Consider the following 26,587-nt stretch of genomic DNA (forward strand, 5'->3'; position numbering starts at 1 on the left):
CGGAGGAGCCTGGTAGGCTGCAGTCCATGGGGTCACTGAATCGGACTCGACTGAGCGACTTCACTTTCACTTTTCACTTTCATGCTTTGGAGAAGGAAATGGCAACCCTCTCCAGTGTTCTTGCCTGGAGAATCCCAGGGACAGGGGAGCCTGGTGGGCTGCTGTCTCTGGGGTCGCACAGAGTCAGACATGACTGAAGCGACTTAGCAGCAGCAGCACCCTTATGACAGAAAGTGAGGAAGAAGTAAAGAGCCTCTTGATGAAAGTGAAAGAGGAGAGTGAAAAAGTTGGTTTAAAGCTCAACATTCAGAAAACTAAGATCATGGCATCCAGTCCTATCATTTCATGGCAAATAGATGGGGAAACAGTGGAAACAGTGGCTGACTTTATATTTTTGGGCTCCAAAATCACTGCATATGGTGACTGCAGCCATGAAATGAAAAAGACACTTACTCCTTGGAAGGAAAGCTATGACCAACCTAGACAGCATAATAAAAAGCAGAGATGTTACTTTGTCAACAAAGGTCCGTCTAGTTAAGGCTATGGTTTTTCCAGTAGTCATGTATGGATGTGAGAGTTGTACTATGAAGAAAGCTGAGTGCCAAAGAATTGATGCTTTTGAACTGTGGTGTTGGAGAGGACTCTTGAGAGTCCTTGGGCTGTAAGGAGATCCAACCAGTCCATTCTAAAGGAGATTAGTCCTGAGTGTTCATTGGAAGGACTGATGCTGAAGCTGAAACTCCAATACTTTGGCCACCTGATGCGAAGAACTGACTGCTTGGAAAAGACCCTGATGCTGGGAAAGATTGAAGGCAGGAGGAGAAAGGGATGACAGAGGATGAGATGGTTGGATGGCATCACTGACTCAATGGACATGAATTTGGGTAAACTCTGGGAGTTGGTGATGGACAGGGAGGCCTGGCGTGCTGTGGTCCATGGGGTCACAAAGAGTCGGACAGGACTGAACAACTAAACTGCACTGAACTGATGAGTACCAAGGTCCACATTTAATTTCAAAAGTATGTATGTTCATCTGAGAAGGAGAGAACATATAATGAAGTCTCTTGCACGGTAGCCAGATTCTTTACCTGCTGAACCATCAGGGAAGCCCCAATATAAGATAGTATGCTATCACAGAAAGTTAAGTGATTACCAATTCTATGCATTTAGGAATCAAGTTTTAAAATTTGACTATGAAAAAGATGATAAACAAGAGACCTTTCAGCTTATTTCCCAGGTTGAATAATTTAATTGGATATTTGGATATCAGCAGGAATCAATAACTACTTCTAGCTTTTCTATTTCAGGTGTAAGATGTCACTTTGAATAATTCTGGTGGTAAATTGCCAGGTAGAGACACAATCATTAAAAATTATTATATAAAATTCTTGACTTTTTGAGAAAGAAATTTCAGATAGTTTTCAATGTAGGAAAATCTTCTAAAGAGCCTCATATAAATCAGCTTCTTGAAACTCATCCACCATAAGGTACCTGACTCAGGCAAAGCAAATACAGAATGGTTGGGCATAAGTAGCTCTACTGAATTTACATGCACAAATACTCAATTTTAAACCTGATAGGATTTTTAATCATTAACTAATTTAAGTCTTCTGGTTAGGTCAGGACCTATCTGATAGGATAGAAAGTCTTCTTTGAAAGGCAGAGTACTGGCAATAGATGACTTCTTCCTTTATCTAACCCTCCAGGTTATCTGTGCTTACATCTGCCCTCAGCCCCAGGCAAGCTGTGCCCCTGGATGCTTTACCCTTCAAAGGAAGGAGGAAATTATTACAGGTCAAGAGACTGTGATTTCTGCCTGAGGAGGAAAAGGAGCCTGGGTGGTATTGGGATGCTGACTTTATTTTAGCAGTGGTTCTCCACCTTGGCTGCATAAGATAGAATCAGATTCTCTAGGGGAGAGACCCAGGTGCCAAACCTTTAATAATCTCTGCAGGTGATTTCAGTGTACAGACAAAGTTGAGAATCTTAGTTTTGGGACACCAAGTCTTATTTAAGTGCCCATCAGAATCACGTGGAGAGAATGTTAAACTTACAGAAGGCTAGGTCTCCACCTCTGGAGTTTCAGACTCAGGAAATCTGGCTGTCCTGTGCTGTGCTTAGTCGCTCAGTTGTGTCCAGCTCTTTGTGACCCCATGGACTGTAGCTCGCCAGCCTCCTCTGTCCATGGGGATTCTCCAGGCAAGAATACAGGAGTGGGTTGCCACGCCCTTCTCCAGAGGATCTTCCCAACCCAGGGATTGAACCCAGGTCTCCCGCATGGCAAGCGGATTCTTTACTGTCTGAGCCACCAGGAAAGCCCAAGAATACTGGAGGGGTAGCCTAACTCTTTTCCAGGGGATCTTCCCGACCCAGGAATCGAACTGGGCTCTCCTGCATTGCAGGTGGATTCTTTACCAGCTGAGCTACCAAGGAAGCCCAGTAAAGTCTGGGGTGGGACCCAATAATTTGCATTTTTAACAGCTTCCCAGATGAAGCGGTTGCTGCTGTCCCACACTTTGAGAACCCATCTTAGAAGAGTTAGATTCTTGTTACATACTGGAGTTCAGCTGTGAGTGGGGCCCAAGGAGAGGAATGAAAATTAGTAGGAGAAGACAGACACCTCTAATTCCTCTCTTTTCAAAGGTAAAGTGAGCTGGGATCTACCACTGCATTGCTCATCCCCTATTTTCGTAGCCTTTATTTTACAACTTGAGAAAATAAAGGCTTTTTAAGGGTCAGGTGAACAGCCCAAGGCTAATTACACCGGAATTAACCATCCCACTTTAGCTGGTTTCTGTGCCCCAGCAGACCAACCTCTCCCCTGCATCAGCACCGAATCTCCAGTTAACCCTGATCGATTTATTAACCTTCTCTCCTCCCCTGCCCCGCCCGCAGCGCCCTGACGTAGTTGCACGGACAACGTGCACCCACATTCAAAGCCCACAGGGGGCGGTCCTTGGCGAGGCACCGCGTGCTGCGCAGGCGCAGGCGCAAGCAGCAAGGTGCTGGAGCCGGTGTCATGGATTGCGTCAACGGGGTGGTAAGTGAGGACCATCGGCATGGCCTCTTGGCCTGCGCCCCGTGGGGAGGGAGTGTGAGCCTGGGGTCATGGCAGCGGAGCTCCCCACACCACTTTTTTTTCCTCCTGGCCCTTCACAGACATTCAGAGGCCCTCTCCCGTAGGGGCTTCGGCTGTTCTTCGCCTCCGTGTTGGAGGACACGGATTAGAGCCAGTAACTCACCTGGAAGTTGGATCTGGCTCCCATCAGAAGAGCAGATGCCCCTCCTCTTCTCCTTCTGGCTTCTCATCCAAACTCAGGTCCTCTAGAATACGGATGTGAGATGGTGGTTAGAGGTGGAATGCACCTGAGCCCTGCCAGTTTCCTGTGTGTTTAGAATTACTAAGTTCAATTGTAGCCCTTAATTTTAGTGTGGCCACTGTTGATTCTAAGCTGTATTAGTTACCTGATACAACAGGTAATGTGATACTTTGTTACCCCACCACATATTTTTAGAGGTCTCCCTCTTCCTTCCACTTTTCCATCCATAAGTACAGTTGAAATTGATAAACGGAGACATTGCTCTCCTACTGCTATGGAGTACCTAAACCTCACATGAGAATTGATAGGCTAAATGGCCTTGTGAGACCTTCTGTCAATCTTAAAAACCTGAATTAAAGGTAAAGTTAAGGAGTCATGTTGATTTTCAGTTCAAGTTAGAAGTTCACATTTGGTAAAAGGCAATGTAGCTTGTCCAGATGTGTGGTATTTTATGGGTTCCACCTATACATACACAGCATAAAAGGGTTCATGTCTTGAGAAAAGTTATTATCTTAATGTGTATCCATTGTCTGATTTTAGTGTGTTTTAAGATATGTAAAGTAATTATACTTGAATTTACCATGTATACCATTTGATTATAATGAAGATAAAATGTAACTGTAGTCCTAGAAGAGAAAGTATGTTCAGCTCCTACTTTGCTTTTGAAATTTTGTGTGGTAATGGGTCATTTTCGATGGCTGCTGTTACATTCTGAGGGTAGATCTTAAAAGATGTGTTTATCCCTAGGAGTTTTTCCCTCTTGCTTTAAATGTGATCACACTAGCCGAGACCAACACTGAAGCCTCAGTTTAGCACCTTTATCAGGGTAAACTGTTTTACAAGAAGCGACTAATCTAGAGCACCTAATCTTACTGTCATACTTGTGAATACATATTACTTAAAATATTACTAAGTGGCTTATTTATAGTCTTACTCTTGGTCTTCAGAAGGATAAATGTAAAGCCTAACTACTCTTGCCATGAACGTATTTATTTACTGAGTAGTAAGAAAAAGCAGTCCTTGAATAATAGAATTTTCAATTTGGCCTGTTAATTGCTGAAATAAGAGCAATTCAACTACATTCCTATTTTGTCATTTCTTATCAGTCCACTAGGTCAGGTCAGTATTGTTAGTATACTTAGCGTGGCTCTTTTTTTTTGCATTTAGTAATTTTAAAATTTTATTTATTTTTATATTTTATTTTATTTTTTGGGCACGTTGTATGACTTGCAGTGAATCTTCGTACCTTGACCAGAGATTGAACTCGTGCCCCCAGTAGTGAAAGCATTGAGTCTTAACCACTGGACTGCCAGGATTATGGTGGAAATGAAGCACAATTTACATAGATTTGAAGGACTGAGTTTATTTCACAGGGCTATTTTTCTATTGATATTGACCAATTTTTAATCTGGTAAAAATCTGCTTTTAGGATGTTACTTACTGTCTGCAGGCTATGGAAGGGTAAGGTTCATTTAGTTTCTTAGTTTCTGTCCTTAGTTTCTCTTAGGAAATCCTTTTTGTTGCAGTTTACTTGACCATGGTTCAAGATATCTTTTGGATTACATGTGCTTTGGAAGTGGGAAGCACTTTGGTGACTATTGTAAATGCCTGCCCCAAACTTATGAGGTGGAATTTATTTACATTAGTGGAAATAATAAACTCTAAAAACGCTCTTTTGATCTGTTTGAGAAAAGAGTAAACTGAAAACAAAAGGTTCATTTCCACCTGCCTTAAATTAGTTTCCTTTTAAAAAGGACTGGGGAGGTTAAATACTGACACAGAAGTCAGGGAACATAAAAACAAGCATACATCTTGATGAGATTTGTATCTCATATTTTCTTGTAGTATTGTGATTCAGGGCTTCCCTGATGGCTCAGCAGGTAAAGAATCTCCTGCAATGCAGGAGACACAGGAGATGCCAGTTTAATCCCTGGGCTGGGAGGAAGAAAGTGGCAGCCCACTCCAGTATTCCTGTCTGAAATATCCCTTGTACAGAGGAACCTGGCAGACTATAGTCCCTGGGGTCACAAAAGAGTCAGACTTGACTGAGCAACCTACACGCTCATTGTGATTCAGCCTTATAGATAGACTGAGACTATGGATCTGAAATTAACACAGTTTATGAAAAGCTAAGACTATACTGGGAATAGGATGCATTTAGTGAAAATCCTTGTGGTGGCTTTTCTTTAAATATAAGATTAGAAAAGTGTACATTTCATGTTTTTAAAGGCTGAGCACACTCAAACTTGAATGTAAAACTTTTAACAATTGCTTTTATGTAGGCTAAACTTTACAGATCTGTAATTGAAGATGTGATTGAAGGAGTGAGGGATCTCTTTGCTGAAGAAGGTGTAGAAGAACAAGTCTTAAAAGACTTGAAACAGGTTTGTAGACAGTAAAAGTTTCTGTCTTTTGTTTTTTCAGCTTAAAAAATGGCTAAACTATAATTCAGACCTCTTAATTAGCATTTAACACTTACCCATTTATTGAGATTTCAGTTGACAATTTAAAAGTTAAAAGAATAGCAGTAACTATCCTAATTTTTTTTTTTAAAGCAAACATTTTGTTTCTCTCTGCAGCTCTGGGAAACAAAGGTTTTGCAATCTAAAGCCACAGAAGACTTCTTCAGAAATAGTGTTCATTCACCTCTGTTCACACTTCAGTTGCCACACAGCTTGCACCAAACATTGCAATCATCAGCAGGTTGGATACAGTTAGTAAATTAGTAGTATTTGTCTTTGTAACAAATTCTTCTTTGGTGGTGGTTTTGAATTAGGGTAATATTCTTAAGGTAAGAGGGCTTGGACTTCAAAAATTGTTAAATAAATGAATGCAGGATAACTCATCACTGCCATGTAATTATTGATAAGAAAATTAGGTTGTTTAAACTATTTTTTAAAAAAAATTCTATAGTCCCAAAAGGTGACAAAGCCATACTTCAGAAGAACAAGTTGTATAGTTCATGGGCTGTTGGGAGTACCCTCTGGTTATTTCAGAAAATTTAATTGGCTGTAGTCAAGGAGTCATCCAACCATTGTTGGTAAAGAAACAGAGGGAAAGATGGGTACTTGCAAGCTTGTGCACTCTTTCTTCTTGCTGTCTGTATGTATTATAAATTTGCCATTGAATTGGAAGCAAAATGGAGCTTTTGTGAACAATCACTTTTATAAACAGGGATATGGATGTTATTCAGGCTGCTTCACAGTTTTGGATATAAAATGATGGCTAGAAATGGACCTTACATGTATTGTCACTAATCTTGGTCCTACTGAATCTAGATCTCTGCTTTTAAGGGAAATATTTGTCCATAATATGTCTATTAGTTTACACTGGAAAAGATTAGCGGTTAGCAATACTATTATGTCTTTCTAGCCTTTCTTTCTTTTTTCTCCCCTGATTCTTATGATCATTATGCTGTCCTGATATGTGTATGTGTATACACCTGCTTGTTGATACACAGAGACGCAGGCAGATAGAGACACTGACAGACACAGAGGCATACACCAGCAGACACATCTAGATACAGACATGCCCAGACAGACAGACAGACAGACAGACACACACACACGTAGGTTTTATTTGATTTAGCTGGAATTCAGTAGATTAATGTCTGCAAGGGTAGATTAAATCGTCAATACAAACTGGATCATTCATGGTATACTTGGGAAAATTCACATGAGTATATGTGGGCCAAGGCCAAGGGACAATAGTAAGGAGGCTTGTACCTCCTCTATAACAAGATGAGAGAATTTGTGTGGCAGCAATTGTAACTTATAAAAATGAAACCAACAGAGAATGTTGGGTTACCAAACAGCTTTTATCTAACGCTGTGCTTAAAATGTAGAATATTGCAGTGTAAGAATTAGCCATAGCAGTTTTAATTACTTAGTTGACACACTGAAACATTTTCCATCAAATTTTGTGTTTTTCTGGCTATGCTTTCATTTTTAATTTTATTGTTTTATTAGGGCATTCCTTTTATTTCTGCATTTAAATAACATTCTTTTACTCTTTTTTTCATCATTAAAGAACTTTAAAGATTTTTTTCCTTAGGAGTGGCTTGGAGTGTGGTCAATGTGGAGGAGTAAAATACTTGACTGAATTTTATCAAAAGCATAGTTCTTGAAAAAAGAATAGCCAGAACACTTCCACTTTCTGTCATTCAAAATTGCAATACTAGATTTTGCCGCAAGATGGTAATATTACCAATGATTTAAATCACAAAATAGTCTTGCAACTAATATATCTAGCTGACTTTCACTCAAGACTTCATTCTAATTTCTTTCTTAGAGGTTAGAATAATAGAAATAATTACATTTAAATAAGATAGTTTTTCTTATTCTCTTCTGCGTCATTCATAATGAAGTGAAGAGGAAGCATGTGTATCCTGTAAAACTGCACTATAGGCCTTATTGCCTTCCATCTTCATTTCTAGGTACTCTAGTACCTAGTAAATAACCTCATAAAATTGGAAGTGCTTTTTATGTCTTCTCATTGTATGCTTTTAAAAGCCTGATTAAGATAACCTAAGCTTATGCAACCTTTTCATCTCTTGATAACAAGTTCTAATTAAATCTACAATGGAATAAGTCATTTTCCTTTGTCTGTTCCACACATTTTATTATGTTTTCTTTGACTGTATTATCCATTTGTTTAATAATTTGCTGTATCTTCAATTGTCAGCTTTTTTTCTTTTTTTGGTGGGGGGCGCCTCAGGACCGCTTTACACTTTAAAATCGAGAACCTCAAAGTACTTTTCTTTTGGGTTATAGATACCTGTCATATTAGAAATTAAAGCTGAGACATTTTTAAAATGTTGATTTATTAATTTAAAAAGTAATTGTATGTTAATATATATTTGTTTAAAATAACTATTTTCTAGAGCAAAAAGTATTTAGTGAGAAGATTGGTATTGTTTCACTTTTCTGCAATTCTAGTTAATGTCTGGCTTAATTCAAGACAGCTGGATTCTCATATCTATTTCTAAATTTAATCTGTTGTGATATGTAGTTTTAGCAAAACTACATATAAGAAGAAAATCTAATATTCCACGGTGAGATAATTGAAAAAGCAGGAGTATTTTAATAGCTTTTTCAGGTAATTTGGTACTAAGCTAAAACTCAACAAGTGGTAGCTTCTGAGAGATTAGGTGCAAAGTAGAATCAATATCCGGAGAAGGCAATGGCATCCCACTCCAGCCAGTACTCTTGCCTGGAAAATCCTATGGACGGAGGAGCCTGGTAGGCTGCAGTCCATGGGATCGCTAAGAGTCGGATACGACTGAGCGACTTCACTTTCACTTTTTACTTTCATGCATTGGAGAAGGAAATGGCAAGTCCCAGGGACGGCGGAGCCTGGTGGGCTGCCGTCTATGGGGTCGCACAGGGTCGGACACGACTGAAGTGACTTAGCAGACAGGCAGGCAGAATCAATATCAGTGGACTTTTTGAAACCATATCAGTGGACTTTTTGTTAAAGTTCCCTGGTATATCTTGCACTTTGAATGACTCTCTAACCTATGTGTAATTTTGTAACATATGTTGATGACATGGAAAATGTTGGTTCACTGAGTTAAATATTTGACATGTTGTTCATGATACAGGATAAAAAGTCATTATCATCCCCCCACATCTCATCAGAAAAGTGTCCTAAGTATCGGAAAGCAATGAAGCTCACTGTTGTGGATATAGAGTTTCCAAAATTCTAATTTTTGCTTGAAAACTTGAATTTTATCCTTCCTAAACAAACATTGTCAGTTTGCTTTTCTTTGAAGTGATGGGCACACTTAGTTCATCTTCAGAAAACTGCCATGTACCCAACTTTGAAGAACCATGGTGTTACTGTCAGTTTTTCTTTCAAGTAAAACTAGTGTTTCTTGAAAAAAAGAATGTCACTTAAAGAACAGCACCACTGCATCTCGTTGCACTTCCTTGTACTTCTGTATGCTCCAGAAATGCTTTATATGTTCTTCCAGTTTCCTCATACAGAATATTAAAAGGAAGTATACTTGAGGGTTGAAATTTAGTAAAAATAATTATTTATAGTTACATTAAGGAACTTCTGAAGTGAAACAGTTTTGTTGTTGCTGGTTTTATTATTACTTTTTTTAGTTGTGAGTAAATAGCAATGGAGAGTAAACACAGTGAGCACTAGTAGGGTTTGGTGCTTACAGGCTTAATTCATGTGATGGTGCCTTTAGTTTTAATCATTGTGGCTTTGTGCCACAGTGCAGATGTCAACAATACCCTGCCCCAAATGCTTAGTGAGAAATGAAAAAGGCATAAATTGCCTTGATATCCTGGTGGCTCGGATGGTAAAGAATCTGCCTGCACTGCGGAAGACCTGAGTTCTATTTCTGGGTTGGGAAGATCCCCTGGAGGAGGGCATGGGAACCCATTCCAGTATTTTTGCCTGGAGAATCTGCATGGACAGGGGAGGCTGGTGGGCTACAGTCCATGGGGTCACAAAAGTCGGACATGACTTGGTGACTAAGTGACCACCGTTCTATACTTATATATCATTTATAGTCTTTTTAAAAAATAATTAATTTTAAAGAGTATCTTTAGATTCACAGCAGGCTTGAGAGAAATTTCCCATGTACTGCTTGCTCCCTACGCAAGCATAACCTCTTTATTTATCAGCATCCCTCAGGAGGGTGGTGTATTTGTTATAATTTATGAACCTGCATTGATATGTAAAGTCACAGTTTACATGATCACTTTTGGTGTTCTACATTCTGTGGGGTTGGCCAGGTGCATAATGATTTGAATCCATTGTAATAGTTTGATACAGAGTATTTCCATTGCCCCCAGTACTTCTGTGCTCCTTTTTGTCAGTTCCCCTCACACCAGTCCTTGGCAACCTCTGATCTTTTTACTACTAATATCTCTATAGTTTTGCCTTTTCCAGGTTGTCATATATTTGGGATCCTATAGTATATAGCCTTTTCAGGTTGGCTTCTTTCCGTTAGTAATATGACTTTAAGATCGTTCCATGTCTTTTCATGGCTTGATAGCTCCTTTTGTTTCAGCACTAAATAATATCCCATTGTCTGGAGCTACTGCAGTTAATATATCACTCAGCCCCTGAACAATAACTGATTGGTCTCTGAATTTGGCAATTATGAATAAAACTTCGTAAAAATGAGTGTGCAGGTTTTTGTGTAAAAGTAAGTTTTCAACTCCTTTGGGTATAAATACCAAAGAATGTGATTGCTGGGTCACATGATAAGAGTATATTTCGTTTGGTAAGAAAGTGCCAAACTTTCCAAAGTGGCTGAACCATGAGAGTTTATTGCTCTGCATATTTGTCAGCATATTGGTGTTGTGTCTGCCATCTGTATATCTTCTTCGGTGGAGTGTTTATTTAGGTGCTTAATTTATTTTTTAATTTGATTATTTTGTTGTTGTTAAGTTTTAAGAGTTCTTTGTATATTTTTGATAAGTCTCTTATCAGGTATATCTTTTGCAAATATCTTCTCCCACACTGTGGCGTGTCTTCTCATTCTCCTGACTTGTCTTTCACAAAGCAGTTTTTAATTTTAATGAAGTCCAAATTATCAGTTATTTCTTTCATGGATTGTGCTTTTGGTGTTGTATCAAAAAATTCATTGCCATGTTTAAGTCATCTAGATTTTCTCCTGTGTTATTTTCTAGGAGTTTTATGGTTTTGCATTTTACATTTAGGTCTATGATCTATTTTGAGTTAGTCTTTGTGAAGAGTGTAGGGTTTGTATCTAGGTTCCTTTCTCTTTTTTTGCATTGTAGGTTCAGTTTCAGCACTTTTTGTTGAAGAGGCTGTCTTCGCTCCCTCATATTGCTTATGCTCCTTTTGTCAAAGGTCAACTGATTATATTTATGGGGGCTCTCTCTGGGCTCTTTGTTCTGTTCCACTGGTCTTTTTGTCTATTTTTGTTTTGCCATATGACACTGTCTTGATTACTGTAGCTTTATAGTAAGTCTTGAAGTTGGGCAGTATTAGTAGTTCATTTTTTCTCCTTGAATATCATATTGGCTATTCTGGATCTTTTGCTTATAATGCACTTTTGAGAGAGAAATGGGATTCTATTGATAATAACCTCAGAATAATAGGTGTGAAGTAGGACTGTCTTGAGCACACTGGGGTGTGTCGTCAGGCTGCCTCTGATTGCCGTATTCCTAGGGCAGTTCCAATCACCATCTGATTTTTGGTCTTCATGTCACATAGTCTTTTTGATGCAACCATCAGTCACTGTGGGAAGAAGATAAGAACCAGGAACATTGAGAGATTTGTTGGCTTTCAGCTTTGAGCATTGAAACTCTTAAACTTCAGGTAAAAACTGTGTGTCCAGTTGTTCTTGAACTTGGATCTGTTGAAAGTTTAAACACTGCTGTTGTCTCTTGAGATGATTTGAATTAGAATATTCAGTTTGGTAATCAGGAGACAGCCATGTGCTAAAGAGTAGTCACAAAGAAGAAATTTACCAGTCTTTGCACCTCTTGAATAACGTGACTTGGATATTAAAATTTGGAATGGTTCAGAATGGACCCAAGTTTGTTAAGCTGCCTTACTGTATTAAGTGTTTCCCTGGTGGCTCAGAGGTTAAAGCGTCTGCCTGCAATGCAGGGAGACCTAGGTTCAATCCCTGGGTGGGGAAGATCCCCTGGAGAAGGAAATGGCAACCCACTCCAGTATTCTTGCCTGGAGAATCACATGGACGGAGGAGCCTGGTGGGCTACAGTCCATGGGGTCACAAAGAGTCAGACACGACTGAGTGACTTCACTTTCACTTTCAATGTATTAAAGACTTTTTGGTGTGTAGGGAAAAACACACTTATAACTGTGAATGTTGCTATGCTGTATTATATAATTGTATAATATATATTATGCTATCTTTTTATAAAATTCATTAAATTATATTTGGCAGATTTAGTTGTCTATATTCTAAAGCTTATTGTTTGTTAAATTTGCTATTTCTAGAGTATGAACGAACATCAAAATTCTGGCTCTTCCAGTTTGAGTAAAAACATGTATTCAGTTAAAACTTAATTGGTTATCAAAACTGTCTTGAGTATTTTAAAAAATACGTTTCAGGCACATATAATTTGTGAATGTGTATGAATGGTGAATTTAACTTGTGAATTTAGTATCAAAATTAAGTAGGAACTGCGTGAAACTTTACTATAAAATTTTGTTAGTTCAGTTCTTTTGATGACTATAAAGAAACAATCTTGAAACTCTCTTATAGCTCTGTTTGATTTATATGAGTAGAGAGAATTATCCTCTGGGATTTATTTCAGAGTATTTAAAAGGGGAGAATTATTGCTATTTTTCCTCAAGAAATTCTTTTAATTGCTGCAGACAGTATGTTAACAGATTTTTGTTTCCTCTCAGGCTATGACTTAAGCTGTACCAACCTAAGCTTTGCTCACTTCAGCTAATTAAGACTAATACCATTGTGTTGCTGCCACTCCAATTCTTTCTAATTTAGCCTTTCTGAAAGAATGCCTGTTAATAAGCAAAGCCATAGATGGCAGAAGATAAAAATAATTTTGTACCTCATTAACTATCAATCTCTGTAGCTTCACTTCTGTTGTCTTAATGTGACAAGAATGGTTAGTTAAAAAAATTTGCTCTTCTGAGCTGTTTGTTGTATGTGATGGAGCCACTCTAGCGTCAGAAATGGATCTTGGGGGAAGTGAAAGGGAAGTCGCTCAGTCATGTCCGACTCTGTGCGACCCCATGGGCTGCAGCCTACCAGGCTCCTCCGTCCATGGGATTTTCCAGGCAAGAGGACTGGAGTGGGTAGCCATTTCCAAGTCTTCCTTAACACAGTATGTGAAAAAAAATGCCATAAAAATATTGTATTTAATACATACATACTGCTTAAACATGCCAAAATGTTTTTTATTTCATTAAAGAAAAGAGATGGTCTTCTAACAGTCAGGTTCAAGTAGATAAAATGAACCTTGAGGTAAGGTTTAAGGTTATATTGGTCAACCAGAATCCTTCTAGTAATTATTTGTTTATTAGACTGATGTTTAAATAAATTTTATTGAAGCATAGTAGATTGAAAATGTGTTAGTTTCTGCTGTACAACAAAGTGAATCAGCTATAAATATACATATATCCACTCCTTTTTAGATGCTTTTGCCATATAGCAGAGAAGGCAGTGGCACCCCACTCCAGTGCTCTTGCCTGGAAAATCCCATGGACGGAGGGGCCTGGTGGGCTGCAGTCCATGGGGTCGCAAAGAGTTGGACACGACTGAGCGACGTCACTTTGACTTTTCACTTTCATGCACTGGAGAAGGAAATGGCAACCCACTCCAGTGTTCTTGCCTGGAGAATCCCAGGGATGGGGGAGCCTGGTGGGCTGCCATCTATGGGGTCGCACAGAGTCAGACACGACTGAAGCGACTTAGCAGCACCACCTTTTCCCACCCTAGTAACTGTAAGCTTGTTTTCCCCATCTGTGACTGTAAATAAGTTCATTTGTACCATTTTTTTAATTCCATATATAAATATTACATATTTGTTTTTCTCTGACTTCACTCAGTATGACAGTCTCTAGTTTCCACGTTGCTGCAAATGACATTATGTTGTTCTTTTTTAGACTTATTTTTAAACAACTGCATTTAAAACCATTTGGCCAACCTTTTAGATGTACAATAACCAAAGGGACAGTTAGCACAGGAAATTGGTGCAAATAAAGATAAATGAGATGATAGGTTTAATGCAGGTTGAGTTGGTGTTCTCCTAAGAATTTATTGTCATATTTTTCTTCGCAGTTTACCTGAAGTCCTGCAGAGACTTCAGGAGACATGTTCTTTTAGATTTACTCTTAAAACTGTGTATCTGTGTTTGCTTAATTACTTGACTAAAGTACTATAAATAAATTTTCATGAAATAAATGAATTGAAATTTATTTTGAACCTATTAAAACATAGAATGGTTTATGGTAGTTTACTTTTTTTTTTTTTTTTTGCTCAAAGTATGCTTGAAAACATGCCATAAAATTACTTTTTTCTGTTATGAAAAGTTGTGATGGAGGTACACTGACTTTCTAAAGATAACCTAGCTGTTTCCTTATGGACTTCTATATTCTGTAGTACAATATACTTGATTGCAATGGGATTTTGTTTTGGTACTGAAAATAGTTGTAAAGTCTTTATCTGAAATTGTTGGGAAAAGATATGATTAACCATTTTTACCTCACTTGGAATCAGAAAGTATAGAATTTATCATGGTTGAAATGTTAGTGATGGAAAGCATTAAAAAAAATAAGGTATACTTAGAGCAATTTTATTAAATTGGTAAAATCTAATGACTGTGTGATGTTTATTTTGTTTTCTCTACAGCATCGTTAGTTATTCCTGCTGGTAGAACTCGTCCCAGTTTTAGCGCAGCAGAACTGGTATGTAGCTTATTTAAGATATATTTTAAAAAGAGATGCCCCAGTTTTACTGAATGGTGGCCGAAGGCTGGGCAGAGATGGAATTTGTAAACCTTTAGTTGAATGAGGAAAGATGTCATAAGGGATGGGAAGACAAAAATAGCTTCTATAACATAGGTGTTGGAAAAATTCAGTAGTTTCAGATGTAATATTTTCTCACCAGCTTTTCCTGTCTTCCAGAGCCGTTGTTAGCATCTGTCAAGACTGTACCTACAAGATTAGGAAATTTCTAAAGTTACATTGTATGGCGTTTTACTACACGGTGTAATGTTATATACTTACATGTTGGTTCCTAAGTAGATGATTTTGATATGCTGCATTTTCTGATTTTTTCACCCCTAGCGTTGAGGCACATCGTAGTTCTTCCTTTTATTTAAGTGGAATATTTTGGTTATTTTTTATCTTTGTGTAATAGAGGTTGGTTTTGCCCCTAGGATTTGGGGGCATGAGATAAATTTAAAACTTACATATAGAAAATTGAGTAGTTTTCAGGTGGGGAAAAATAGAACTATTTCTCTCTCTCTTTTTTTTATAAGGTTTCCCTGGTGGCTTAGTGGTAAGAAATCCACTGTGAAGAAGGCTGAGTGCCGAAGAATTGATGCTTTTGAACTGTGGTGTTGTAGAAGACTCTTGAGAGTCCCTTGGACTGCAAGGAGATCCAACCAATCCATTCTGAAGGAGATCAGCCCTGGGATTTCTTTGGAAGGAATGATGCTAAAGCTGAAACTCCAATACTTTGGCCACCTCATGAGAAGAGTTGACTCATTGGAAAAGATTCTGATGCTGGGAGGGATTAGGGGCAGGAGGAGAAGGGGACGACTGAGGATGAGATGGCTGGATGGCAACATGGACTCGATGGACGTGAGTCTGAGTGAACTCCGGGAGTTGGTGATGGACAGGGAGGCCTGGCGTGCTGCGATTCATGGGGTCGCAAAGAGTCAGACACGACTGACTGACTGAACTGAATGCAGGAAATGCAGATTCCATCCCTGGATCAGGGACATCCCCTGGGGAAGGAAGTGGCAACCCATTCTAGTATTCTTGCCTGGAGAATCCCATAGACAGTGGAGCCTAGTGGGCTACAGTCCACAGGGTCACAGAATTGGACACGACTTAGCAACTAAATAACAACAAAAGATGATATATGATCCACTAACTGTTCTTCCTTTTCTTTCAGCCCATGAGTTACCTTTCTGAGGTACAAGAATTTTGTTGTTCAGTCGCTAAGTTGTGTCTGACTCTTGTGACTCCTTGGACTGTAGCTCTCCAGGCTCCTCTGTCCTTGGGATTCTCCAGGCAAGAATACTGGAGTGGGTTGCCATTTCCTTCTCCAGGGGATCTACCCCACCCAGGTATAGAACCCGTGTCTCCTGCATTGGCAGGCAGGTGCTTTACAGCTGAGTCACTTCGGTTGGTTTGGTTCAGTCGCTCAGTCGTGTCTGACTCTTCGCGACCCCATGAATCGCAGCACGCCAGGCCTCCCTGTCCGTCACCAACTCCTGGAGTTCACTCAGACTCACGTCCATCGAGTCCGTGATGCCATCCAGCCATCTCATCCTCTGTCGTCCCCTTCTCCTCCTGCCCCCAATCCCTCCCAGCATCAGACCCTTTTCCAATGAGTCAACTCTTCTCATGAGGTGGCCAAAATACTGGAGTTTCAGCTTTAGCATCATTCCTTCCAAAGAAATCCCAGGGCTGATCTCCTTCAGAATGGATTGGTTGGATCTCCTTGCAGTCCGAGGGACTCTCAAGAGTCTTCTACAACACCACAGTTCAAAAGCATCAATTCTTTGGCACTCAGCCTTCTTCACAGTCCAACTCTCACATCCATACATGACCACAGGAAAAACCATAGCCTTGACTAGACGGACCTTAGGTGGCAAAGTAATGTCCCTGCTTTTGAATATACTATCTAGGTTGGTCATAACTTTTCTTCCAAGGAGTAAGCGTCTTTTAATTTCATGGCTGCAGTCACCATCTGCAGTGATTTTGGAGTCACTTAGTGGACCATTTATTTCTGTTTCTTCATTAAAAATAAAAATCATAGTCCTTACCACAATTTTTAAAAAGAATGTTGCTGCTTTTGATAGGAAACCAGTGAAGAAATACTTCCATCTTTGGAATTCTTGGAAATAAGTTCTCATTAATGATGATCTTCCTTGCTGCCTCAAATGGTAAAGAATCTGCCTACAGTGCAGGAGACTCAGGTTCATTCCTTGGGTCGGGAATATCCTCTAGAGAAAGGAATGGCTACCCCCTCCAGTATTCTTGCCTGAAGAATTCAATGGACAGAGGAGATTGGTGGGCTACAGGCCATAGGGTTACAAAGATTTGGACCTGACTGGAGCAACTAACACACATACAAAAAGTAAAATCAGATTTAGAAAGTAAAAAGTGATAGGGCCCTATAGGATTATATCCCAAAGGTAGCTGTTTTAACTGTATGATATATATCCATTTAGACTTCTTCATCGGAGAAGGCAATGGCACCCCACTCCAGTACTCTTGCCTGGAAAATCCCATGGACGGAGGAGCCTGGATGGCTGCAGTCCATGGGGTCACTGAGGGTCGGACACGACTGAGCGATTTCACTCTCAGTTTTCACTTTCATTTATTGGAGAAGGAAATGGCAACCCACTCCAGTGTTCTTGCCTGGAGAATCCCAGGGACTGGGGAGCCTGGTGGGCTGCCATCTCTGGGGTCGCACAGAGTCAGACACGACTGAAGTGACTTAGCATAGCAGCAGACTTCATTAAAGAAAGTTATATTAATTTTCACAGTAAAAGTAGGATCATTCTCTGGACTATTTCTGTAATTTCTTTTTCTAAACTTAGTAATATAGATGGCCCTTTTCAGTGCTAGGTAAATATTGATTAGCCTTAGTGGATTTATCACAGTTTAATTAACCAGTCTTGTTTATGGACATTTAAATTATTGTTAGTCTTTTTCTAATATAGCATTACATTGGTGATACTTGTAGATAATATTTTGGTGTGTTTGTGATAATCAGGTAATTGGGATAAATTTCTAGAAATAGAATTTCTGGGTCAAAGATAATGCATGTTTTTAGTTTTGGCATATACTGCAAAATTGCCCTCCAAAAGGATTGTACCATATATGCTCATATAAGCAGTGGTGTGAGAGAATATGATTTTTATCATATTCTTAACAACAGTGGGTAATATTAATAAGTCTTTAAAATTTTTGCATGTCATATAGGCAAACATGTTTCCTTATCTTTTCAAAAATTTTAAAACCCTAAGGTCTAATTATTCTAAAATAAAAATGATACCACTTTTATCTGCTTTAAAATAATATTAGTGATTAACTTACAGACTAGAGGACTCCTACAAACAACTGTGGTTCTTATATTTGACATCTTGAGGATCAGTGCCCATTTAAAAGCTATGTTGTGGGCAGATTTTATGAGTCAGTCTTCATGCTATTTATGAAGACTTACTGACTTCGTTGCTAATAGCCGTAGGATGAAATTCCTTTTATTTTTAATGAGATGATCTACATCAAATATTAAAAAGCTGTTTACTCAAGAGTACTCAGCCCTAATGCTGGGTTACTATTGTCATGTTGACCTTAATCAGAGTTTTTTGTATCCTCTATGAGATCAGGAAAAAAGTTTCAAGTAAAGCCTCTTTCTAAGTTTCTAATATAAAATTTTCATATCTAGGGCACCTCAAACTCCAGTGCAAGCTTTACTTTTCCTGGTTATCCTATTCATGTACCAGTGGGTGTGACACAACAGACTGCATCTGGTAAGAGTATAGTCTTAAGAATATTTTGTTTTTAGCATTGGTACTGACTTCTGGGTATTAACTTCCACAATTGTAAATTAACTATACCACAAGTCATTGAAGTTATAGGCACTTTTGATAAACCTTACTTAAAAGTAATAATAGATAGTAGTTGTTATGAAAGCAGTCTACCACAAAAAACACTAAGCCTCTCTATTAAGACAGGCACTAAGCTTGTCCCCACATTTCACTTCCAGTACTCTTTCCCAACATTGTATAAGATGCTTTGTGTAGGTTTTCTCTAGTTTAAACTGGTTCCCTGAATTGTTACACACAAGTCCCAGCTAGGTCTAATAAAAAAAACTAAAGATTAGATTTATCAACATTTGCCTCCTTTCTTATTGGAGATTGTATCAGAATATTTGAAAAATTTGGAGGTTTAACTTGTGTCTGCTTTTCAGAGAACTGTTTCTTTATTTGAAAGAGAATCATATCTTTTTTTTGTTGTTGTTGGTCATTACAGAGTTTAAGCAAAGCACCTGACTCGGTGCTCAAAAAGTAAATTTATTTCTTCTTTTTAGTATTATTTTAAGGAAAGAAGGGGAAAATTTGTTAACTTTTGAACTTATTAAACCCTTTTTAGACAGCCTTGTCTTATAGTTGTTCTATGGTATCTTATATCTAAAGTATACATTCTCCATGACTAGGTTTCTTAAAAATCCCAATTTAGGTTATTAACACTGTAATTTATTACACAGTGGGAAAGGCTCATGGAATAAATATTGGTGGCCTGTGTATGTTTCCAAATATGCCATATAAGCAATAGTGGGAAAAAGCTAGAGTTAAAGCAAGATATGTTTAATTTTTCAAAATAAGAGTAATACATTATTATGGTAGACACACAAAAAATACTGAAAAAAAAAAAAAGAACTCCTAGAGATAACCACTGTTAACCTATTGATATATTTCTTCCTGGCCTCCTGTGCATGAGATTGTTTTTTTTAAAGGAGATTAGGATTCTGTTATACTTACAATTTTGTTTTCTCCTTTTAAAGCTCACCTTTATAAAGTCAGTGTACCATTTATGGTGACACAGACTTCTGAAAGAGCAAGTATTCTTCAGCCTCCAGTTCAGCAAGTGTTTCAGCTGCTTGGGCAGCCGTCAATAATACAGACCAGTATTCCACAATTAAACCCATGTTTTCTTCAAGCAACTACTGAAAAATCACTGAGAATGGAAACTATGCTCCAGCAACCTATAGCTCTTCCTTCTGAGACAGTGGATAGGAAACATTTAGAAAACACTGGAAATGAGGATAAAATCATATCTGAAGCCTTATTGAATCAGCTGGTAAGCTCTCAGTACATCAGCTTTCCAGGTGTTGTATTTACTCCACAAGCCTCTCAAGCAGGTTCCAATGTGGAGCCAGCGCTCCAGGTTTCAACTCGCATGACTCAAAATCTGCCTGGGCCCCTTTCCACTAGCCCTCAGGGAGCTCAGCAGCAGCACGTGCCTGAGGCTCAGCCTCGTGTTCTTAAAAACAAGATGTGTGGATGTGATTCTGTAAAGCAGCCAAGAAATACAGAGGAACCCAGCAGCCTACCTGTCTCAGAGAAGGTAGTACTGTGTTTAACTTACTGGTATTAACAGATACACAGTAGCCAGTGATTAGATGTCCTGAGTGGCTTTTTTAAAAAACTGTAACATTACTCAAAAGTATGCTTTACTTTTTCCTTTAGAAGATTGTTTCTTTATTTTCTTTAAACACACCTAACAGTTTTAAAAAGTATTCATGCTCAGCATTTCTAAACTTATAGTTTTCATGAATGAATTAGAATATTTCTTTGGAGAAAATGCATTTGTTTTAAGCTTCCCTGGTGGTTCAGCTGGTAAAGAATCTGCCTGCAGTGTGGGAGATCTAGGTTCGATCCCTAGTTTGGGAAGATCCTCTGGAGAAGAGAACAGCTACCCACTCCAGTATTCTGACCTGGAGAATTCCATGGACTGCATAGTCCATGGGGTCGCAGAGAGCTGGACGCGACTGAGTGACCTTCACTTTTCAGTCTATTTTATGTTTCCCTTACATTGTGAGAATTGTTTTTGTGTGCAGATAAAGTTTAAGATTCAGAAGTGCATCCTAGTAATTAAATGAGTATTTTGAGGTAATTCATTAAATGTTCAAAAGAGATCCAAAGTCTTATTTCTTGTTCTACCTTTGTGCTTAGTTACTCTGTTTACATAATTTTCCTAAATTTCCATATGAAAGTTTTCTCTCCATGAGGAAGTACCTTTCTGGTAGATATTTTGTTTCTCTGTTTGCTAAAATACTAATTTCTTTTAGAATCCAAACCACTAAAAAATAGCTCCTAATTAACTTTCCATATAAAAAATAGGTTCATGTTAGTAATTTCCAAGGAATTCATAGTGATTGCAGAAAGATTCATGGAGAATTTTGCATGGTAAAATTTAAAAATCTTGTGTTATCTTTTTACAAATGTGAAATGTCTTACAGCTAATTCCACTTATACAATTTAGTGACATATGACAAATAATTGACAACTTGTGTCTCTGACTAATGATTTAGTAGTCCTTTAGAATTGCTGTACAAATCTGTAGCAATATAGTAGTTAACTGCAACCTTAATACTTTACTAGATAAAAGGGAAGGGTATAGTATAAGGTTTACTATGAAAGAGGAAGTCACTCAGTCATGTCTGACTCTTTGTGACCCCATGGACTGTAGCCTGCCAGACTCCTTTGTCCATGGAATTCTCCAGCAAGAATATTGGAGTGGGTTCAGTTCAGTTCAGTCGCTCAGTCGCGTCTGACTCTTTGCGACCCCATGAATCACAGCACGCTAGGCCTACCTATCCATCACCAACTCCCAGAGTTTACCCAAACTCATGTCCATCGAGTCAGTGGTGCCATCCAACCATCTCATCCTCTGTCGTCCCCTTCTCCTCCTGCCCCCAATCCCTCCCAGCATCAGGGTCTTTTCCAAGGAGTCAACTCTTCGCATGAGGTGGCCAAAGTATTGGAGTTTCAGCTTTAGCATCATTCCTTCCAATGAACACCCAGGACTGTTCTCCTTTAGGATGGACTGGTTGGATCTCCTTGCAGTCCGAGGGACTCTCAAGAGTCTTCTCCAGCACCACAGTTCAAAAGCATCAATTCTTCGGCGCTCAGCTTTCTTCACAGTCCAGCTCTCACATCCATACGTGACCACTGGAAAAACCATAGCCTTGACTAGACGGACCTTTGTTGGCAAAGTAATGTCTCTGCTTTTCAATATGCTATCTAGGTTGGTCATAACTTTTCTTCCAAGGAGTGAGCGTCTTTTAATTTCATGGTTGCAATCACCATCTGCAGTGATTTTGGAGCCCCCCAAAATAAAGTCTGACACTGTTTCCACTGTTTCCCCATTTATTTCCCATGAAGTGATGGGACCAGATGCCATGATCTTAGCTTTCTGAATGTTGAGCTTTAAGCCAACTTTTTCACTCTCCTCTTTCACTTTCATCAAGAGGCTCTTTAGTTCCTCTTCACTTTCTGCCATAAGAGTGGTGTCATCTGTGTATCTGAGATTATTGATGCGTATCTGAGATTATTGATACTTCTCCCGGCAATCTTGATTCCAGCTTGTGCTTCCTCCAGCCCAGCGTTTCTCATGATGTACTCTGCATATAAGTTAAATAAGCAGGGTGACAATATACAGCCTTGACGTACTCCTTTTCCTATTTGGAACCAGTCTGTTGTTCCATGTCCAGTTCTAACTGTTGCTTCCTGACCTGCATATGGGTTTCTCAAGAGGCAGGTCAGGTGGTCTGGTATTCCCATCTCTTTCAGAATTTTCCAGTTTATTGTGATCCACACAGTCAAAGGCTTTGGCATCGTCAATAAAGCAGAAATAGATGTTTTTCTGGAACTCTATTCCTTTTTCTATGATCCAGTGGATGCTGGCAATTTGATCTCTGGTTCCTCTGCCTTTTCTAAAACCAGCTTGAACATCTGGAAGTTCACAGTTCACATATTGCTGAAGCCAGGCTTGGAGAATTCTGAGCATTACTTTACTAACGTGTGAGAAGAGTGCAATTGTGTGGTAGTTTGAGCATTCTTTGGCATTGCCTTTCTTTGGGATTGGAATGAAAACTGACCCTTTCCTGTCCTGTGGCCACTGCTGAGTTTTCCAAATTTGCTGGCATACTGAGTGCAGCACTTTCACAGCATCATCTTTCAGGATTTGAAATAGCTCAACTGGAATTCCATCCCCTCCTTTAGCTTTGTTCATAGTGATGCTTCCTAAGGCCCACTTGACTTCACATTCCAGGATGTCTGGCTCTAGGTGAGTGATCATACCATCATGATTATCTGGGTCGTGAAGATCTTTTTCATACAGTTCTTCTGTGTATTCTTGCCACCTCTTCTTAATATCTTCTGCTTCTGTTAGGTCCATACCATTTCTGTCCTTTATCGAGCCCATCTTTGCATGAAATGTTCCCTTGATATCTCTAATTTTCTTGAAGATATTTCTAGTCTTTCCCATTCTGTTGTTTTCCTCTATTTCTTTGCATTAATCACTGAGGAAAGCTTTCTTATCTCTCTTTGCTATTCTTTGGAACTCTGCATTCAAATGGGAATATCTTTCCTTTTCTCCTTTGCTTTTCGCTTCTCTTCTTTTCACAGCTATTTGTAAGGCCTCCTCAGACAGCCATTTTGCTTTTTTGCATTTCTTTTCCATGGGGATGGTCTTGATCCCTGTCTCCTGTACAGTGTCACTAACCTCCATCCATAGTTCATCAGGCACTCTGTGTATCAGATCTAGTCTGGAGTGGGTAGCCGTTCCCTTCTCCAGAGGATCTTCCCAACCCCGGGATCAAACCCAGGTCTCTTGCATTGCAGCCGGATTCTTTATTGTCTGAGCCACCAGGGAAGCCCAAGGTATACTGTAGGGTACAGTGAAGGATAACGAACAAATAACATGTTTATCAGAAACCATTCGACTTATTATTCAGATGTTTGATGAACCCTGTGTAAAATCTTTTAGCAAGTGTTTTTAGTTTAGTTTGGTATAATGTATTAAGGGCTTCTCTAGTGACTCAGATGGTAAAGAATTCACATGCAGTGCAGCAGACCTGAGTTTGATCCCTGGGTTGGGAGGATTCCCTGGAGGAGGGAATGACAACCCGCTCCAGTATTCTTGCCTGGAGAATCCCCGCGGACAAAGGAATCTGGCGGACTACAGTCCATAGGGTTGCAAAGAGTCATACATAAACTGAGTGACTAAGTACTCACACTAAGGGTAAAATACTTTTTGAGCATTTTTTATCGTATTTTCACAAACCATATAAAATTTAAGAAATGTAGGATAAATTCCTAATTATGAAACAGATGATTTTGAGAGAAAATGACTATAAGTGTTTTCATCACTTATAATATTAGAGGTATTTTCCTCCTGGACTCTGAACTTTAAAGATTTCTGGAGTGATGATTCAAGGACTTATTCTACTGTCACCTGTTAGATGTCATCTTGTACTTTGTTCTGATATGGAGAAGTAGATCAGTTAAGGAAGATTAAGCGAGGATTGTTTAGAGGGTAGTGGTTAAGAGCTTAAGCTTTAGAGGCACAACAGGTTCAAATTCCAGGTTTGCCTTTTAAAAGCAAACTATGTAATATTGCTCTTTAAAATTCAGTGATATAAACCCAGCCTCATAATTTTTAGAGTTATCAGAGATGTATATGGAGTTTTTAATAGCTTCTGTCACCATAAGATTTAGGTTAGTGCTGTTACGCTTTATGGGCATGTGACATATTGGATAATGGTTCATACAACTTGTTGGTTGATTTTAAAATAGATCTGTATTTAAAACACAAACATTGAAAGGAATTTAATTTATATTAAAAATTTTTTTCCATAGGATATCTTAAAATAGTAATCTGGTGAAATTTATACTAATATAATTTTCAAAAAAGTTTATAAATAACTTTATAAGTAGCTTTCAGAAATTCTTATTGCTGAAAACAAGTTACAGTTAGCCCTTCGTGTACAATTAGCCTGCTTTTCCTGTGTAGACTACCAAAGATCTTAAGTTTTTATGTAGGTTTAACATCATTACTGTTGCATAAAATATATTCCTGACAGTGTTTGACATGCTCCTATTTTAAGGTGTATATTATTGTATATTACTATGTTAAGTTTTTCCTCAGTGGAAGAATTTTGTTTTCTAATCTTACAATGCTATAGAAAATTAGGAACTCGGATTTTCATTGTAACTCCCAAAAGTAGAAGGAGAGAACTGGGTATGATGGTGTATCTTCCCCAGCTCCTTTTCATCTCTTGCTTCTCTCCCCACCATCTTCATTGTCCCTCTCCCAAATATTATTTCTGCTACCTTCTGTTTAAAATATTTACCTTTCTAACTGCTGCTTCTTATCTCCTTCATGACTCCTCTTTATCTGCCCTTCCTGTTTCCTACAGGTTCTATCCTCAGCTCATTTCTTAGTTCATGTTTTCTGTGGGCAGTCCCATGCAATATCATGGTTTTCACTAGGATCTTTGTATTGATAACTGCATTTCCAATCCTGTTATTCTCTTGAGCTTCAGTCTCCAACTCGATGGACGTGAATTTGAGTAAACTCTGGGAGTTGCTGATGGACAGGGAAGCCCGGCATGCTGCAGTCCATGGGGTCGCAGAGTTGGACACGACTGAGTGACTGAACTGAACTAAAAGTATTGAAATCATATAGAGTCTGCTCTCTTATCATACAGTGGACTCTTAAACAGCAGAGGGGTGAGGGACCCTGAGCTCTCTGCAGTGAAAAATCTACGTATAAGTTTATAGTCAGCCCTCTGTATCCGTGAAAGTGAAAGCCGCTCAGTTGTGTCTGACTCTACTGGAGTGGGTACTCTTTCCCTTCTCCAGGGGATCTTCCTAACCCAGGGATCGAACCCAGATCTCCCTCATTGCAGGCAGGTTCTTTACCAGCTGAGCCACAAGGGAAGCCCTCTGTATCCATGGATTCAACCAATCACAGATCTGGTAGTACATATTTATTGAAAAAGATCCATGTGTAATGGACCTGCACATTTCAAACCTATATTGGTCAAGGGTCCACTGTGTAACACATGATTTACCATTTTAACCATTTTTTAGGTGTACAGTTCAGTGGCATTAAGTATGTTTCATTGTTGTGTGACCATCACTACTGTGCATGTCTCGAACATTCTCATCATCCCCCAAATGAAATTCTGTACCCATTAGAAAATAACTTCCCATTACCCTCTCCATTCAGCTACTGGTAACTTCTACTTTCTGTTTCTATGAATTTGATTATTCTAGGTACCTTGTGAATGGTATCATACAATATTTGTGCTTTTGTGACAGGTTTATTTTACTTAGCACATTTTTAAGGTTCATTCATGTTGTAGCATATATAGGAATTTCATTCCTTTTAAAGACTGAATCATGATTTTTGACATCTTTTAAAACCAAGTATTTCTGGAATATATTCCCTCTTCTCCATCTATTACCCTAATTGTCTCTCACTTGGGATAATATAGTTTCCAACTAATTACTAGCCTTATAGTCTCTACGGGTTCTTATTCCACTCTTCCCAGTCCACCCATCCTAGAGGTTAAAAGATTCAGGGATGAGAAATGTTTTGGATTCCTTTTATATCCCTTAGTAACTATGTGAGTTGGGCAAGTTACTATATCCTCATTTGTAAATAAAGATAATCGTATCTACCATAGAATTGTGATGGTGGGAAGATTATGTGAGAAAATCTGTGAAGTGCTCAGCAGCATACTTCCTAGTACATGGTAAGAACTCAGTGCACATTAGCTATGATCTCTGCTCCTCTTGGCTGCCATAGACTTATCCAGCATACAGCCCGCTTGCCATGTCACTGACTGCCCGTCAAGCTACAGGATAAAATTTAAACTCCTTGTGAAAAAATATTAATAGAAACCTCAATTAGATACAGTTGGGAGACCTGCAGGGGGCACTCTTCACACCCAGTGACAATGGCAGAGCCCAGTTAGAAGAAAGACCCCTCATGTTTACTGACAACAACTTAACCAATGA

General features: G+C 38.8%; 1 protein-coding gene across 1 annotated transcript in view; it reads left to right on the forward strand.

Annotated features, from left to right (window-relative positions):
- The window catches only part of LOC128055782 (stonin-1-like), a 91,780-nt gene that overhangs the window by 42,726 nt on the left and 22,467 nt on the right, over window positions 1-26,587 (forward strand). The window contains exons 3-7 of the mRNA XM_052648324.1: window positions 5,603-5,704; window positions 5,900-6,023; window positions 14,659-14,714; window positions 18,439-18,523; window positions 19,558-20,120. Coding sequence (XP_052504284.1) covers window positions 5,603-5,704; window positions 5,900-6,023; window positions 14,659-14,714; window positions 18,439-18,523; window positions 19,558-20,120 — 930 coding nt within the window. The remainder of the gene's footprint in view (window positions 1-5,602; window positions 5,705-5,899; window positions 6,024-14,658; window positions 14,715-18,438; window positions 18,524-19,557; window positions 20,121-26,587) is intronic.

The sequence above is a fragment of the Budorcas taxicolor genome, chromosome 11 (assembly GCF_023091745.1).
Source record: "Budorcas taxicolor isolate Tak-1 chromosome 11, Takin1.1, whole genome shotgun sequence".
NCBI classification, from domain to species: Eukaryota; Metazoa; Chordata; class Mammalia; order Artiodactyla; family Bovidae; genus Budorcas; species Budorcas taxicolor.